At 42.9% G+C, this 18358-nt stretch overlaps 1 protein-coding gene across 11 annotated transcripts in view; it reads right to left on the bottom strand.

Moving 5' to 3' along the window:
• Window positions 1-18358, bottom strand: part of COA1 (cytochrome c oxidase assembly factor 1) — an 813838-nt gene that overhangs the window by 69399 nt on the left and 726081 nt on the right. For all 11 annotated transcript variants that reach the window (XM_069613311.1, XM_069613319.1, XM_069613316.1 and 8 more), the window contains one exon: window positions 13783-13934. In XM_069613311.1, coding sequence (XP_069469412.1) covers window positions 13783-13934 — 152 coding nt within the window. The remainder of the gene's footprint in view (window positions 1-13782; window positions 13935-18358) is intronic.

Here is an 18358-nt window from a genome sequence, read left to right on the forward strand (position 1 = left end):
GGGGTTTGTTGTTGTTGGGTGCTACTGGTAGGCACGGGAGTGTGTGTCGTGATTGCTTGGGAAGGTTGCAGTGCGTAGGGCGTATGCGGAATCTGGTGCCTAATCTTTTATTTCTAAGAGAAGAACGGCATGGTTGGTTCGGCGTGGGCTTGCTGGCAAAGTGTTCAAGCCAGAGGGCTGGGTCATTGAGGTAGGGGTTGAGGTCGGTGGTGAGGTGTTGGGTACCTGAGGTGGGTGTCAATGCAGAATTCGCCATGCGCAATGTCTGTGAGACCGGACTGAGGCAAGACATAATGTCGGGTGGCTGAGGGTGAGTCGGCCGTATCGGATGTGTGCGTGGCTGAGTGAGGATTGTTATTCCAGATGACACGGAGTGGAGCAATAAGAGGAGGAGCGCCCTAAGGAGCATGGTAGGTGCAGTTCATTGTTTAGCTAGGGCAATGCATCAACAATAAATCGACAATAGGCAAGTTCGATTTTAGCTAAAGCAGTGCAAAATCAGCAATAGGCAGGTTCGATTTTAGCTAAGGCAGTGCAAAATCAACAGTAGGCAGGTTCGATTTTAGCTAAGGCAGTGCAAAATCAACAATAGGCAGGCTCGATTTTAGCTAAGGCAGTGCAAAATCAGCAATAGGCAGGGCAAAATCAATAGGTATGTTGCTTGTGAGCTAAGCAGCATCTAGGGCAGTGCACAGACTAGGTGCAGGATGCCGCCTACTTCAGGATAGGCAGGACATGGACTACTGGTGGTTGGGGCAGTGCAAGTGCGCTCGCCGTACAATGCATTAGGTGGGATAAGATCACATGCCACGTGCGTGGGAGTTAGAAGATGTAGTTGCTCAAGTCTTCTCTGGAGCTACTAGCAGAGTTCCTTTTACTAATGAATTACAAGTCTCAATAGGAGAATGTGACATGTCTGTTCCATTATTGTATTCATGGCAGACACCAGTTAATATTCTCGGACGAGATTTAATGAGGAAGTGAAATATGATGATTTCTTTCACTGATGATGGCATAGTGTGTTCTACTCCAGGAATACACTACCTAAACATGGGCAAATTTATTATGGCATTTACAGGGCATATGGCTCTGCAGGGAGTGCCAATAGAACCTGAAGTCTTTCTTTATGGGACACGCATTTTGTTCACATGGTTGCCTGGTTTAGTGGGAAAGACTATGAGAATACCTGATGAGTTTCTATCCAGCCACATATACCTATGGACGAAGAGGGGGGACGAATGGTTCCTCTGGAACTAGCTGCAGCTATAGTACGAGGGGAACTGGCCATGATCAAAGGATGGGACATGGGCAGGCCATGGGGGAACAGTGATTGCTATTGGGGAAGCGGTACAGATTGACTGATGTCACAGATGAGGATTTGTTTAAAGATGATCCAGCAGACGAAGAAGTATTATTTGAAATGAATATTACCTATTGGATTAAAATAGAAAAAAGAGAGGTCCCACAGCAAACGATGATAGTGCGACAACGTCCAGAATATTTTGACGAGGACTCAGAAAAAGTACCAGGCTCGTTATGGACTACAGGCCCCTATGACGTAGGCCTATTTAAGGGGGTAGGAGAAGTTAAGATTAAGCTGAAGCCAGGAGCAATTTTACCTTGAGCAAGACAGTATCCCATGTCTCGAGAAGCGGATGAGGGTATTTTCAAAACTATTTCCGCACTAATGGAACAGGGTATTTTAATAACGTCAGAGTCACTGTGCAATACTGCAGTGTATCCTGTGAAAAAACCAAAGGGGGGTCCATGGTGTTTAATCCAGGATATGAGGCCAATTAACCAGATTGTAGAGGCAGAATTTCCTCTATTTCCAAATCCTGCGATGATACTATGTAGTATCCCTGTTGAGGCACGATATTTCACTGTGATTGACTTGAAAAATGCGAATTTTCTCAATCCCGTTGCATAATGACTCTCAAGATCTAACGTCATTCACATTCCGTCAGACAAAACTGAAAAGCACTTGCTTACCTCAAGGGTACTGTGAGTCTCCATCGATCTTTAATAGGGTCCTCCAGGTGGACCTAGGCAATACGGAGTTGAAAGGGAAAAGCGTAGTGTTGCAGTACGTAGATGACATTTTGGTTTGTAGCACAACAGAAGACCAATGCAGGCAAGACTCAGTTCAGCTAATGATTATCTTAGCAGACAAGGGATATAAAGTGGACACAGGGAAGTTACAGTATCGCCAAGAAGAGGTGTTGTATATAGTCCAGTTAATTTCTCATGAGTGAAAAAAGTTCACACCTGAAAGGGCTGAGGCAATTTTGAAAACAGCAAAACCACACACAGTAAAACAAATGCAGCAGTTTTTGGGACTATGCAACTATGTTAGAGCATGGGTATTTGATTATAGTTCATACACGAGACGACTTTTGCAGGCATTAAAGAAGGCACAAGTGAATAATGAGAAAATAGAATGGACTGAGGAAATGGAGAAGGAGGTTGAAGAATTAAAGAAAGCAATTTGTACAGCTCCAGTGTTAGGAATTCCCAATTATTCTGAGGAGTTCTACCCATTTTCGCACACAAATGGGACAGTTATGACAGCAGTGTTTACAAAGAGCACCACACTGGGGTATAAACCTCTGGCATATTATAGTGGGATTCTAGATCCAGTTATGAGAGGACCCTTTCCTTGCGAACAATCGCTGGCATCAGCCGCGTTCACCATTGAAAAAACTATGGCCATAGTGATGAGGTGTTCCATGAAATTGTTTATTGAGCATGCTTTGTTTGCCATTTTGGAAAAACCTAAGGGCACGTTGACATCTCAGAGAGCCTCTGCATATGAAGTAGTCATATTGAATCCTGCGATTAAGATAGTCAGGTGTAGAATAGTGAACCCTGCCACATTTGAAGCTGAACCCGTGGCAGAGGGTGAGCATGTACATGACTGCACCAAGTACGAGGAGTCATATGAAGACATGCCCGATGTAAAAGAAAATGCGCTATCAGAAGGGGAGATTCTCTTTATTGATGGGTCGTCAAAAAATCAATTAAATGAATGGAGAACGATTTACTGGGTCAGCTGTGGTGAGGCATAGAGAGAATGGGGAATTTGAAATTGTGGCAATCATAATCTACCATCTCACTTTTCGGCACAAGCAGCAGAATTGGTGGCACTTATTATCGCGCTTGAGAATTATGAAGGAGAGGAAGTGATGTACAGTGACTCCGCCTATGTGACCTCAACCGTATACGCAGGGCGAGCACGTTGGAAAAGGAGTGGCTGCCTACGAGCGGACGCCATTCCTGTGCAGCATGCAGCATTATTGGACAGGCTTATTAAGGCACTACAGCTCCCAGCAGCCATTGCAATAGTTAAATGCACAGCTCCTACTAAAAGAGCTGATTTTATTTCACGCGGAAATGAAGCCTTGGACGAAGAAGCCAAGAGGATTGCAACTTCTTCAGACATTTCAAGTTTTGATACTCCTTACATAAGACAGGGAGAAATTATGGCTGTAATAATGCAGAATGGTTTTAATCATTTGCCAAAAACACAGTTGCTGGAAATTCAAGGCAATGCTCCACAAGATGAGAAGGAGTTATGAGAAAGGAGGGGATTTTCCTTATCCCCCACCGAAGCCTTATGGCAGCAAAATAGCACTGGGAAGCCAGTAATGACAGTAGCATTATTAAGGGTAGCGCTTGAATGGCTGCACTACCCCACACATGTAACTAGGGAAAGCCTTGCAGCAGCTATTACGGAGGATTCATTTGTACCAAACCGTTTAGAACACGTTGCATTTTATGTAGTAAATGGCATTGTATGTCAAATGTTTACTGCTGGGCACACATTGCGAACAATCAGGGGAGTGATCCCTAGACCTAATGGTCCTTTTCAGCATTTACATATCGATTATGTTGATATGCTGCAGGTATGTTGTGGATACAGGTATATGATAGTGGTGGTGTGTCCCTTTTCGAGATGGATTGAAGCCGGTCCATATATATGTCCGGGTTGCCACTTGCGCAGCAATGTTTTTAGTACGAGAAGTATTTCCTAGATGGGGAGTATGTGAGGTGCTGAGATCCTACAATGGTCCACATTTTGTTAATGAATTATTCAAACAGATTACCTTGTTACTAAACATAAAACACAAGTTTTCTTCTGCTTATCACCCGCATGTGAACGAAATATGTAAGAAACTCAATGGTCTTCTGAAAGAGAGAATTGCTAAATTAAAATTGTCATTGAAAAACGGATGGCCCTATTGTCTACCCTTGGCATTATATGCATTAAAGAATTAGCCCGGGTCGGACCACCACCTCACGCCCCAGGAATTAGTAACGGGGAGGCGAATGAGAACATCTCTGACTCCTCCATCAAGGAATAGAAGTGATGCCCAGAAGACAGCGGAAATGTTAAGAAATGAGTTATTTGCTTATTTAACATGTATGACCGCCAGTATCTCTGTCATGTCAGATCAACACAGAAGCAAGGGGTGTCGGTATAAGGACACAAATGAAGACCATTCAACAGCTGGATTACAGAAATTATTACTTGAACCAAAACTATTTGTGGGCGACCCAATCCTAATTCGCACTGGTCCCTACATCATTGAGAATATTACTCACTCAGCAGTAAAAGTACAAGAAAAACGTGCCTGGATTCACCTCGGAGACATAAAACCGTATGCTGGCAAGACCGATCCACCGCCACCTGTTGATTCGGAAGCTAGTCACACTAAGTCATTCAGTACGTGCAGACTCGATCGATGACGGGGAAGAAGGGGGCAGAAAGTGCTGAATAAATAAATGCAAGTGTGCACATGGACTGTGGTTTACCGTGGGCACTCTTTATAGATTATAGCAGGCTTGCAAACGTGTTGCTTAAGCCACAGGAACCTCTGAACTGAACAAAAAGGAACTTGTTGGAACACCGCAAAATATGCCAAATCTGGATTTCCGGTTCAGTGACTGGAAGAGGGAACAGTTCACCGATTCCTTCCTTACTGAATTTCTCTTTGGACACACCAATGGTCCTGTCTGATGTTGACGTTCACGGTCTCTTGCTTACTGTCTTTATTTTTATTCTTCGGACATATCCTGTACTTGTGGGGAGAAGTACTAACATTCCCATGATCCTAAAAATGGTCAAACGATAAGGAGACTGCTCTCAGCAAACATTGAGCAGATTTTGCAACAACCAGAGCACTTGATGAATTTGCCCGATTAAAATATTTTTTTCCTTCCTTAAAAAAGAGTACACATACATAATGTGGTACCCTGAAAATGATGCAGTGGTGGGAAATGAGAGAGCTCAGCAACATGTAAGGAATCACCGTTGGTGGGGATTAATGTATTGGTGTCTGATATAGGTCTGTACAGCGTATATTATTGTTTTCCTGTTTCTACTAACACATGCTGTTTATCTTGCAGGTCCAAAGCAAGCAGCAATCCCCTTGATCCTTCCCACAACAGTGACCCTTACAGACATATCAGTTGCACAAAGGCCAAGACCATATGTGATTATCCCTACACCAATGACATGTGCAAAGTCACCTATTTCACTGACAAGTGTCCCTATGGTTTCCCCCTTTAGGAAGGATGTATACTGATGTACTTCATGAGTTGCTTAAAAAAGCTCACCTTGCAAGAAAGAGACCTAAGATAGGGATAAGAGAAGATGATTATGAATTAAATAATTATCTAGACAGTACAGCACATTTGGGGAACAACATGTGGTATCAGCATATGAAAGATGTAGGAAGAGAACCTCTGAGGAGAGCTGCTATGTTTGTGCTCTCCTACCCTATGCATTGGGGAATTCAAAAATATTCAAAGATATAGAAATAAATGTTCAGACGGCACATTGCCTAATGGACCTTGCACTTTGCCATAGGAGAGGTAAATTCCAGGGTCAAACAGCATCCTTGGTATGGGTGACAGAATGGATAACACCAGAAAAGATGATTATGTTCAAGATTTGAAAACAAGAGCATGGCCACACACAAAGGATCATGTGATAAGATACAAACAGCCTGGAATGAAGGGAGCAGGAATCTGATGGGACATAAATAAAAAGCTCAATTGCCAAAGGAAAACTGAAGAGGTACGAAGATGCAAAGAGAGAGGCCAAATGCTGATCTGGGGCACAGTACTTTCCCCAGATAGATGGGAAGAAGGCATAATCGTATGCAGAGCAGTGGCAGTAACAGGACATCGCAAACCAGTTATAGAACGTCTGGAGACAGGATGTAAACCTCTTTGGCCGAAGCTTGCCAAACTACTGACCTGGGTTGAAGATACAGGAGGCCCAGTACAGATAATGCCTCTAGCCAGTGCAGAACTATGCTTCAGAAACAATGGCACAAGAAAAGTTGGAGAAAATCAAAATTGCAATCGAATCTTTGATGTACCAGAAATGAAGGATGGGACAGTAGTAATAATAGACCACTACTGGGCCTGTGGATCCAGAGCTTATATGAAGCTAGCCAGAGATTGGGGTGGACTGTGTTCCATAGGTTACATGTCTTTTCACCTAATTTCTTTCATCTAAGGAATTTTTTCTCTAATTATTTTCACCTAATGTAGATTAATAATACTTTTGCTGAAAACCTGCATAGCAAATTTATTTTTTGAAGTGGGGGGTCCCCCCTCCAAACCCCTGTTTTCTGCCCTTAAATACTCCCCCAACATTCCTAAATAAATTTGTTTTTATTTTTATTGGGGGGTCCCCCAAACCTGTTTTCAAAATGTAACCCTTTACAACACCCAAACATATATATATACTTCCTATAAAAAAATTCAGCAAAAGATTTTTTAGATGGCAAAAATCTTTCAATGAACATTTTTCAGTGAAACATCTCTCCAGGAAAACTTTCAGTGAAAAGACTGTATTCCTGTTCGGTTCCATGGTGATTAACGCAAGTAGACAAAGTAATCATAAGGCTGGCTATACGTAGTGAATAGATTGTGGCGATGCGCCATGGTAGAACTGCATAGGAATCTGGAAGTTCTACATCCTATTTTGAGCCAACTGGACCCCGAGATTAGAAGGGCTGGAAAAGTGTGGCGCAGCAAGATAAACTCAGCTGAGAATAGAAGGAGCATCAAGAGGCCTACTTGGCTGAGCGTCAAGGGTTGAAGCATCCAAGAAACTAGTCAATTATAATGGAATGATACAATGTACGAGAAGGCGAGAAGCCAAGCTCCTGTTAAGATGTGGCAGAAGGACATTGGGTGCCAAGTTCTATTTGTTTAATCCCATTAAATACGGCGAGGAAGCTCAAACATGGTTCCAGTCACATGGTCAGATGAAAATAGACTCTTGGACAGGCTACACCGAGACCAGAAGATAAATTCATACCCACACTCCCTTTTATTCCCAGGAGCAGTGCTATTTTACAAGGCAGAGTACAAAGACTATTCTCATGGCAGACAGCTTGAGTGATGATGGATAATAATAATAAATAATAATAATAAGTTAGCATTTATATAGTGCTACGAACCCCGAGGTTTCTGAGCACTGCGTATTATTACCCACGGTGTGTGGTGCTCATTTATCCACCTTGGAAGGATGAAAGGCTGAGTTTGGCCCTGCCGGGATTCAAACCTGCGTCAGCAGGCTCGGCACAGATGTCAAAGCGAGTGCTCTACTCGGTGTGCTATCTGACCGGCTGATTATGGGCTAATTGGGTGGGGAGGCATGCTCAAGCCTGACCCACTGGCACCTGGGATACCAGCATGCATGCTACCAACGAGTGGAATATTCCAGAAGAGCACATGCGTGCCAACCAATTATAAAGGGCCACGTACCTAAGAGCCCTATAGTTAATAGACCCAATAAGACGTTGTGTATTTTAGGACACTCACAATGACTAGCACTAGGGGTGGGCAGAGTTGTCTACCTGACAGTAGAGATCCAATCACTACACCAACCCTCATAGAAAATATCCCTAGATGTTTCCCATTATCCAACCACAACCCTCCATATGTTTCTTAGTTTGCCACGTAGGATGAAGTCACTGATGACGAATATTTATTATATAATCATGTTTTTTTAATGAAATACGAACTAGACCTTACTGCCGGACATTGGATGATGTCTGTTGTACTCCCTGTTTTAGATCATTGATATTAAAACAGACAAAAGTCTTTTGCCAACTTCCTGAGTCTGTTGAATAATTGATGTTTGAGTAATTTCTCCATCCACATCCCCATCCAGACCTAAAACGGTTCATTAGTGAGCTATCACCTCTGAAGAGAGTGTGGAAGGGAATTTACTTACCCAAGGCAAGACAGAGGTTTGCAAATCAGTATGAAAGGCCCATTTTATACATTTTTTTCCAAATATATATTGGCTTAAAAAACAAAAAATTAAAGGTTTTGTAAGCAATTCTAAGAGAGCTGATGACTAATCCAGGAATTCCAGATTTGTCACAATAACTGCCAAAGGTGCTCCTGCGCAGACAATAATGCATGTATGTTCCAAATGAAAGCAATGTATGCACAGTATAAACAGGGTTGGTTGCGATATTAACTTTATGGGTGGCAAACAATGCTTTGAGGCACTGCAGAACATGATTTAAGCCATTGGTGGAAAAGAGCATGCGTATTACAGAAGAAACATAGCTTATCAAACTCAGGCATGATACGGTACTTGTCAGATGGAATAACGGCAACCAAAAGGCGGGTACCATAAACAATCTAATAGGAGTTCATGAGCCAGGACGTACATGATTTATTGGCCAGGAAAATATTTGCATCAGAATTGCTGTACCACTGCGCACGATAATTGCCATTCATGTGCCACTGATTATCATCAACCGTACATTGCCCATGAAGCAGAGCAGTGACAATACATACTCAAAAGCTACCCTACAAATAAGAGGCATACCAGTGACTTTTACGCCATAAAACAGGCGAATAGGGATTAAAATATGCCCCCCCAAAAAAAGGAAAGAATAAATCCACAATAGAATCCCCCATGCTTTCACCTAGGAAGTTCCACTGATATTTTTGGATCAGTGGTAAAAGCAGAGCAATGGCACAGGAAGGAGCTTTAATTATAACTGCCTGATTTGAAGAGGCGTTTTAAGGAAAAGAAATCATTTAATAGGTATGAATTACCAAGTTGAAAGACGTTTGGAGTTAAAATATATTTCCGCTTGGTACCACCATTGAGAATTTGACTTACGTTTGTACTCTCTGAAAAATCACTGGACTCTAAACTTTCAGAAATATGGAGCAAAATGTTATCAGAATCTTGCTTGTAATCCTGTCATTGGAAGTGAAATGACTGGGCACAGAATGTAGCCTACATTTGTTTTGCTCACCCTAAACAAAACTAAACAAAGAAGAGCCTCACTGAATTTCCTTAGGCAGTCTCTTTACAAATCCATAGGTTTGTCTGATAAGTTAGTAGCAGCACTGCTCAGAGTATAACAGATGCAGTCCCTTCACCTGCAACTAGAGGTGCCTCTTCTGCAATTCACTATTAGCAGCTAAACAAGATGGAGTGGATGCTACAGGCTCTACACACAGAATACATGATTATATTGAAAAAGCCCTGATCACCTGAGCACAGAAGAAACACAGTGCAGATTCCTAGACTGTTAGGAAAGGTTACCGCCCTTAAATACAAACAAACAGCATGCTTTCCTCACCGTACTGTAGTGCCGAAAAATCTAACAGATTTTGAAAATGGCGCATTTGCCCTCCATCCCAAAGGAGTGTGCTCCTGTGCGCGTCCCCCCTCCACCTCTACCCCCACCCCACCACAGGTCCTGTGCTGGCTTCAAATGCTAGTTGGCGGCGCTCAGGAAAAAGTGAAGTATGCACCTCTGGGGAATGAAGCAGTAAAGCACTCACTGGGGCATTTAGCACACAAATAATGATTTACATGTACAACATTTTGTTAAAGGCTCTCCATTATATTTTGGACACTTTAAATGTCCTGAATCTGCATACAAACAATTATTTTGCAGTGCTAACAAGATTCTTTGTAATATCCCATCCGCCTAAAATTGTTGGGTGGGGTCATACACGTGCTCAAGTGAAACCATTACATTATAAGAGATCCGACTTACCATGGCATTCATTAACATTTATGGCAAATGAAACCCTGAAACATGGAACGCATGCAAGTTGCCTGAAAAGCATTATAGAATTCTGAATATCTATTGTCCTAATGCTATATGTGAATATTGCCACACATATTGCCATAACCAGAATACTTTGCAGGCAAAGAAAATTATATTGCAAAGTCGGCCTCCCCTTTATAAGGTAAGGTTAGCACTCCCAAGGTAAAAGAGGCTGAGCATAAAATGTGTCTCCCCAAAATACGTAGCAGCACCATTAATAGGTTTATAAGTCACCCCGACATAGTGGGGGTTTATGTAAACAGAGAAACACTAGAATATCGAGATTAATTAATATAATTTAGCTTTCTAGCAGAGAAAGAAAACTGCAGGCAACTGCTGTGGCTTGTGCCTTATGAATGGGTGAGAAGCTGGTATTTGTGTACTTTGCTGATGCTCTTCTGATTGGCACCCAGAGGGTGCACATGTGCAAGGCTTAGAGAGGGAAGGTAGCCCAGCACCACTGTTTTCTGTACCGATTATCAAAGTGGATGGTAGGGTGTCTTGCTGGTGTGGCTGGCGGCCTCATACCCACCGTCTTGATGTTACAGGGTTTTGAGGGCTTTGCCCTGCTTCAAATAAATCTGCATCAGGGCTATCCATCGTTGATAGGTTACTGTGTATGGGCTTCAGTCTGCCAGCCCTACCTCTCGTGGCGATACAGGCTAGAGCAGAAATGTTGGACCATCATTTTACCCACAATGCGGTACTCAATATATTGACCTGGTGGATTGGGAGGAGAAAGACAGACTCAACTGGGGTCTCGAATCAATGATGCACAATATCATCCTGTTCCCAAGGTAATCATGCTGCGCTTGAGCTAACCTCTCAGCTAGAAACATAAGGCTGCTTGTATGCCAGATACATTTAGGAAAGTACCCTAAAGTAGCAAGTTACAGTGAATCGACATTACAGATGGGCACACAAACAAGACATGCTTCCTGGGTTAGGAGGCTTCAGCGCAAAGTTTTAGTCTTTCTGGACAAAGAGATTTCTTCCCCTCAGTATGGGGTAGGAGAAATGTACCACATGTCTGCACTTACAGTTTGGTTTGGTTTTTTATTTATATAGCGCACAAAGCCCAGGGCATCTAGGCGCTTTACCTTAAGAAAACGGTTACAGTAAATGCAGTAGGCAGACAGGTTACGATAATTACAGATCATGCATACATTGGGCCTGGATAATGCAAAAGAATACATACTTGGAAAATATTTTCGTCTTGTTACAGCAAACTACATCAAGGTATATATGAAGGGCATAGTAGGTACATAGAATTTATACTTAGGAAAGCTCGCCTCTTGTTGCCGGGAGCTACATCAAGGTACATAAGAGGGACATAGTAGGTGCATGGAGTACATACTTAGGGAGGCACACCACTTGTGTCAAAGAGTTGGCACAGGTATGCATGCAGGATATAACATTGATGGCTGTAAAATGCATATATGGGAGGACACAATCTGGGATTAGAAAGCCACATCAAGCAGATTAAAGGAGAAAAGCTGCGTGGCAGGGTCTTCACGTAAAAACAGGCTATGACGGTGAAGACGGTAGTATGACGGTGGAGACTACATCTAAGAAGCAGAGGTGTACTATTATTAGAAAACAATATAGAATAGTAAAACAAGTGGTTTTGATTACTTCAGAAATAGATATGGCATGCTCATAATAGGTGCAAGCGGCTGTTTTTACAGAGTTATAGTTGCAACAATTGTATTGAATAGATATCTTAGCTAGGGAAGCGAAGGTAGTAGAAGGGGAGGTACACGCCAGCTAACCCAATGTGGAAGGGAGCGACCGGTGGACCTGGATCCATCGGCAATGGCCATGTGATTGCATTAGGTATTGAGAGGCCACTCACATCAGAGCAATGTCAAAGCCAGCAATGTGAGTTACAGGTCGGCGCGGCTTGTGGAGTGGGTGAGCATTGTTCTGTGCTTCAGTGGTTTCGGCATATGTTCCGAACGGGAGCAGGAGAAGAGGCAAGATAGCAGGCAGCTATGGAGACGAATATCAAGGTAGGCAAAGTACAAGTTTCGCTCGAAAGGCAGTGTAGGGGGTATAGTATGTAAACTGTCGCCAGAGAGTAATGTAGACAGCAAGCAAGCTGTATCAGAGTGTGCTGACCAAAGTAGGAATGGAGCCAGATAGTGCGCGCACCTCTTACCTGAGGACACAGCAGGGGGGCCTCAGGATCCACGCGGGAAGCGGAAGGCAGATGATTACACATCAGGCAAGAGTTGGCGATTCCCGGGCAATGACAGGGAAAAGATAGGGGGCCTTAAAAACGGGCCTTTAATGCCGGGCCTGGCTTCACCTCACGGCTCAGCCGGGCCTCGGTATTTGCTGGGGGCCGCAGCCAATGAGGCTGCAAGATCTTGTTGTGTGCCACTTCAGGCAATGCAGGCAGCTCGGAAAGGGCGAAAAAAGTGGCGGCTATCTTTATGCTGCCTCAAGGTCTGCTTCTAGTAGCTGAAGATGCTGCAGACTCTGTCCCTCGATGGATTGGGGGACATCCTTCATGCCCAGATGATTCAACAAGTAAAGAGACAGATGTAAGTTGGAAGACCCAATTAGTTCAAGGTTCTTTTTTTATAATGGTGATGCCCACAGTCTTGATGTTACACGGTCTTGCATCCTTAGGTCTACCTCAAATACATCTGTGCCCCATTTAGCTCCAAACTGGTGTATGGTATGCATAATTGGGTGGATGCGTCCAACTACATTCATCTTTGATGGATCACTGGGTGTGGGCTTCAGTTTGATGAGCACAACTATTTTCATCTGGGTACAAAGAGACATGCATGTGTACCTCTACTTGCAAATCATGTAATTAAAACATTTAGGGGGTTTCAAAATACATCGCACTGCAAAAGCAGAACACATTCATTGACACTATTGTAGCACTGCCTGTCTCACCACTTGCATTCCCATTAGGTCACTCTTGCTTTTAGTGAATTGGTGGCAGTCGCTTAGGCCTTACAAAAATACACTTTATCTTACATTTAGCTTGGTCATACTACCTCTTGCAACAATTCAAGTATGACAAGATACAGCAAACTCTGACCATTGTCCATTTTGTGTTACTGTGCCAGGAACATTGCAACATTTTCTTTTTGTCCGCCCAGCATACCATACAATTTATCGTTGAAATGTAAAGCCTTGTCTAAGTAATCATTGTGTTAGAACCCTGCTTGCTGCCCAATCACTGTGTAAAAATTCGCTAACCACCAATGTGATCTATGGTGTTTCTGACTACACAAGTAAAGCCTGGCATAGAAGAAATAGATTTTTGCTGGCTAAGTAATATAGATTCTATATTCTATATTCTGTTTTAATTTATTATGTCGATTTGTTTTTAACTATTTGTGTTATTGTTTAAGACATTTAGATTCTTATGTTATTAATAGAGAACACTACCTTTATTTTAAATAATGGATTATGTACATATATTGTGTATGTATTTATCGTTGCATAACTTTTATGGCATAGCTATGCCAAAATAAAGTTTGTTGACTGATTGATTTTACAGGGCAGAATCTTAAACTGAAAAAAGTGTAATAAAGCAGTGTCTGCTTTACAGCAACTCAGTGGATAAGAGATTGTGATAGTGCTACTTTAGAAGATGGAAAGAAAATCTCTCCAGTCCATTGTAATATCCATAATACATTACCCGAGCCACAGAGTGGTCCACGCGGTTGCCGCGGTCAGTCAGTCTCAGGTTATGAACTTTAAGCGGTGGAGCACCAAGTGCTTCTAGGGCAGTTGAATGACCATTAAGCTGCTCGAGGGCTGACTGATAGTATTCTTTCCTGGCAAAGTTTTCTAAAGAGAGACAGAAAAACAGTATGAAGACTTTCAAAGGTATGTTGAAGAAAAATAAATTGTTTCAATATTTTTGGTCATTACATTCAGCCCTACAGATAAGGGGTGTATCGGCCACAAGAAGTAAACATGTACCTTGAAATGTGCATGCATGGCTAGGTGCAAAAAAATAATGAATACAACAACATGTCCATTTCCCAGGTAAAACATATTTTTAGCCGCTTATAAAATACTCTCATTGGGAATTGGACTTACATTTCTTCTCCCTAAAAATAATTTTACTCCCAACTTTAAATAATGGGGAGTAAAATACTCCCATTTCAAAATCGTATCTGGAGCACTGATGACAGTATACCACAAGCGACTTCGCTTTTAGTGCCAACTACTATTCGTTCTAAAGCAAGACATGTTGGTCTAGTGAGAAAGATAAGAATCTATCATCCTATTCCAAAATCTGCAATTCAGTAACTCAAGCACATTCTTGCTTTCTTAGCCAGTTTTTTTAGTTTAATAAATCTGTTTATATTGTTGCTATTTTTATTTCTTCTAACATACATAAACAGGAGACAGAATTCCCATGACTTGCTCAAGATTTCACAATTCTGGTCAATCTGGGGAAGCAGGAATTAGACCCCAGATATTCTGGTTCGGATAGTAGCAGTTTGTTCAGTAGACTTATTTTCCCTGCCTTCATTTCTCATTCGATCCTCCCTTTCCGTATCCCTCAAACACATTTCTCCTCTGCTTCCCTCATTTTCCCTCCTCCCTTTTAAATGTGGCCAGCTGGGCAGTGTGGAGGGAAGGTGGACATACGCATTGTGTGGTGTGGATGGCAGGTGATGCTGTTCCTGTGCAGCTCTCCTGGTGGGTATGTGTTTCTGGGAGATTGATGCTGGGTGGGGAGCTGTATTTGTGTCCCAGTGTGGGTGCGTGGCTCCAAGTGTGTGGGCAGAGGATGGATTTATACCTGCTTTGAGATTGGGGTGGATGGAGAGTGGGCAACTCGCGATTAGTAGTGGGTTCGAATGTGTGTCTGTGGGGTGGATTTGATAGTGTGTGAAGATGTGCATGTGGGACTGTTGGTGGAGGTACTAATCCTTGGAATATGGCTATGTCTGTGAGGAAGGTGGAGGTGGTGTGGAGCTGAGTCAGATATCTGAGAAAGACAGTATTGTCTAAGGTGACTGGCAAGTATTGGTATTCATGCATCATATACGTATGGCTAATCCCAACTAATAATGCTGCATAAAGTCCATATTGATAATGCCCTATCGTTTGATCATTATAGCAAAGGCATACTTGCTGATAAGTAGGTATAACCCTGCCTGATAGTCAAGATTGCTAATCGCCTGCTTGCGGACACTGCAGGTCTCGTGCCTTGCCTGCTGGGCAATATTGAAAATTCTACTTGATGGCCTTATTCCTAATAACGTCTCATAGACACGCTTGCTAATCATGTTCGGTGTCATTATTGGAAAAAGTACTTAAAATGCAAAAGGAAGAACCCTTTTAACTGTCTCATAAAGGCTATTCCTGCGTGTCCTGTGGCCCTAAACTTAGTTTTCAAGTGGGAAATATTTCACAGTGATCCATGGTTTGCAGGATTTTTTATTTTTGGCAGAGGATTTTTCAGGGCTGTCACCTGGAACCCTATGTGAGGATCAAAGTTCATTATTGCAGTATGTGAGAAATGGTGTTTCTTCAGCGGTCTGAGTAGTTGAGGATACAATACTGGTTCTTATGCATCAGACAAAACTTTTGGCTTTGCCAATGCTGGTTTTATTTGTAGCTCTTTCCCCTTTTTCAGTGGCCGTGTTGTCTGTCCGTGTCCTCTCATGCTTTTCCTCTTTTTAAGCGACTGTGTGCATTGCTCAGTTCGAGACACTTGTACTGTGGCATTAAATCAGCGCCCATTGGTAAATGTGAACGTCCTTGCCTATTGTTTTTAATAGTGTTGGCTATACTAAGGTGAAGAAGATGACAACCTGCATGAGGCGTACCTGGAAGACAAGTACTAGTACGAGGAGGATGCGCAGAGGAAGGAAGAATGCTCTGTGGAACCTCCGCAGCGGGAAGGGAACTGACCAGAGCTTAAAAATCAAGAAACATTCAAGCCGGCACTGGAGCAGCAACAGGGGAGGAAGCTGCCAGGCGATGGAACGGTGAAGACCGGAGAGCAGAGGATGCTGGAGGGAAGTGGAAGGCGGCTCTCCAGTACCCGAAGTCGGCGGGTTCAGCTACATTTAGGCGAGGCAGTGGTACGACCTACAGGCGGGGTGGAGCGCGGGGTTACCCAACGAAGAGCGGAGACACACACAACCGGGAAGCAGATGATCGATGAAAACAGACGGAAGACTGACTCCAGTCCTGAGAAGAGCCACCGTCGTACAAGGAGCTCCCGAAGGTAACGAGAAGTACGAGCGGGCCAGCAGGGACATAAGAAGTGTAGGAGGGTCTCCGAAGTATACCAAAAGGGTCGAGAGGCCTAGAGAGCGGCCAAGAAGGGTCTGGGACCCTGTCATAACTCCATAGTGCATCTGAGGAGGATCTCCTCGTATTAGTGGCATACAAAATACCACTGACCTATTCAGAAGGGTCAACGGCCCCAACGATATTGAACTGTGCGTTCAAGGAAATCTTCCTTGTGTCGATGGTCGAAGACCCCAACGATAAATGAAGTGATTTGTGTAGACTGTGTATCCGACAAAATCTTCCTCGTATCAGTGAAAGCATTGAGACCACTGACCATCAGAGAAGGGTCGAAGACCCCAACATTAAGGAACTGGATCAAGGTGGATATCTTCCTCCAACCAGTGGGAAGGCGAAGCCTGCTGACAACAACAGAAGGGTCTGAGACCCAAACAAAAGAAGTGTATACAGCGTCTGGGACCCTGACGAGGACAGTGCAAGGAACAAAGTGTGGAGATCTGCCCATACTTGGGAAGAGTGAGAAACCCTACCAAGTGTCTGTGTAATACAGCAGTTAAAGAGGAAGGCATCAGGAGAAGGGAGCCATTCCCCTGGCCTTGTGAGAGAAAGTAGGAACCAAGGTCCATTCCAAGAGAAGGGAGTCATTCTCCTGAATCAAGAACGATTGACTTTGTGTAGAGAACTGTAGTTATAAAAAAAGAGATACTCCTCATGTAGGTACATGCAGGTTCCTATATTTAGGTCTTAGTCACATACATTATAAGTAAAGGGTAAGGGGAAGACCCACTAGTCCCCGCCACACAGGTAGCTCTTCCAACTGTCTCTTAGAACCTCTTGAAGGGAACACTCCATACTATGCATGCAGTGCAGCACTCACTCTGACATCACAGCTACAGGCACACCAACACAGAGGAGGAGAAGGCAATACAAGTCACTACACACCTCTCTTTCTTACACAACAAATACATACAGAGGAATAAGGTACAGAGACAAGGCAGGACACCACACACCCCTATTATTAGATATCCTTATTTGCAGAGTGCAAGGGATAGCAATAGGTTTTGACACAGGACGGGGGCTATTTGTTTTGATGGACATTCTGACACTCCTCAGTTTTGATTGAGGCAGGGAAATCCCTCATAGTGGTATGGCTAGATAGTTTCTTTTTCTTACAATATCAATAAAGATTTGTTGAGAACATGCCACCCATGTGTCAGCCTCTCTCTCTTGCGCTCTTACAGCACGCCATTTCTGCTTTGTAGATCCTTAAATTGTGAAATACTTTGATCACATATACATTCTTTAATTAATAGTGCACTATGAATGCCTTAAATGAGTTTATCAATGTATGGGAATATTTTAATAATAATCTATGCTTCTCTGGACATCATCTTCACAGTGTTAGTTGTGAAGCGGTGAGAGCAGTGCGAACAGTGGCAGGCAGTTGACTTCTCCAAACAATAATAATCTGTACAGTTCCAGCTGCAAATAATGTCACATCCTGGCGCCCTACTGAAGTGGAGATTTTAACCTTCTGCAGAGTGCCCAGTGTGCTGCCTTTGGCCTCGTTCAAGGGAGGCACAACTTTTCACATTGTCGATTTCTGTCTGCCCAGAGTGAAAAATGTCAAGAGGTGGAGTTGAAAACACATAAAATTTACTATGGACTTTGACAAACGCACAACACTTTCTTGATGTTAAAATTATGGTACAAGTCAATACTTTAATAACTAGCATATTCAAAAAGCCTAATGATAGGAACAACTTGTTACACACAACTAGCTTTCATCCTCCTTATTTGATACAGAGTTTACCATACGGTAAGTACAAACAGACTAAAAGCATTACCTCTACTGCAGAAACTTTGGAATTGGAAAATCTCAAATTACAGAAGACATTTTGGACAAGAGGTTATGGAGAATCTAAAGACAGCCTCAGAGTTGGAAGGATCTACCTTGCTACATCCTAAAATACAATAAACTAATGCTAACCTTG

This window comes from Ambystoma mexicanum, chromosome 5p (genome assembly GCF_040938575.1).
Source record: "Ambystoma mexicanum isolate Mex_15411 chromosome 5p, UKY_AmexF1_1, whole genome shotgun sequence".
Lineage (NCBI taxonomy): Eukaryota > Metazoa > Chordata > Amphibia > Caudata > Ambystomatidae > Ambystoma > Ambystoma mexicanum.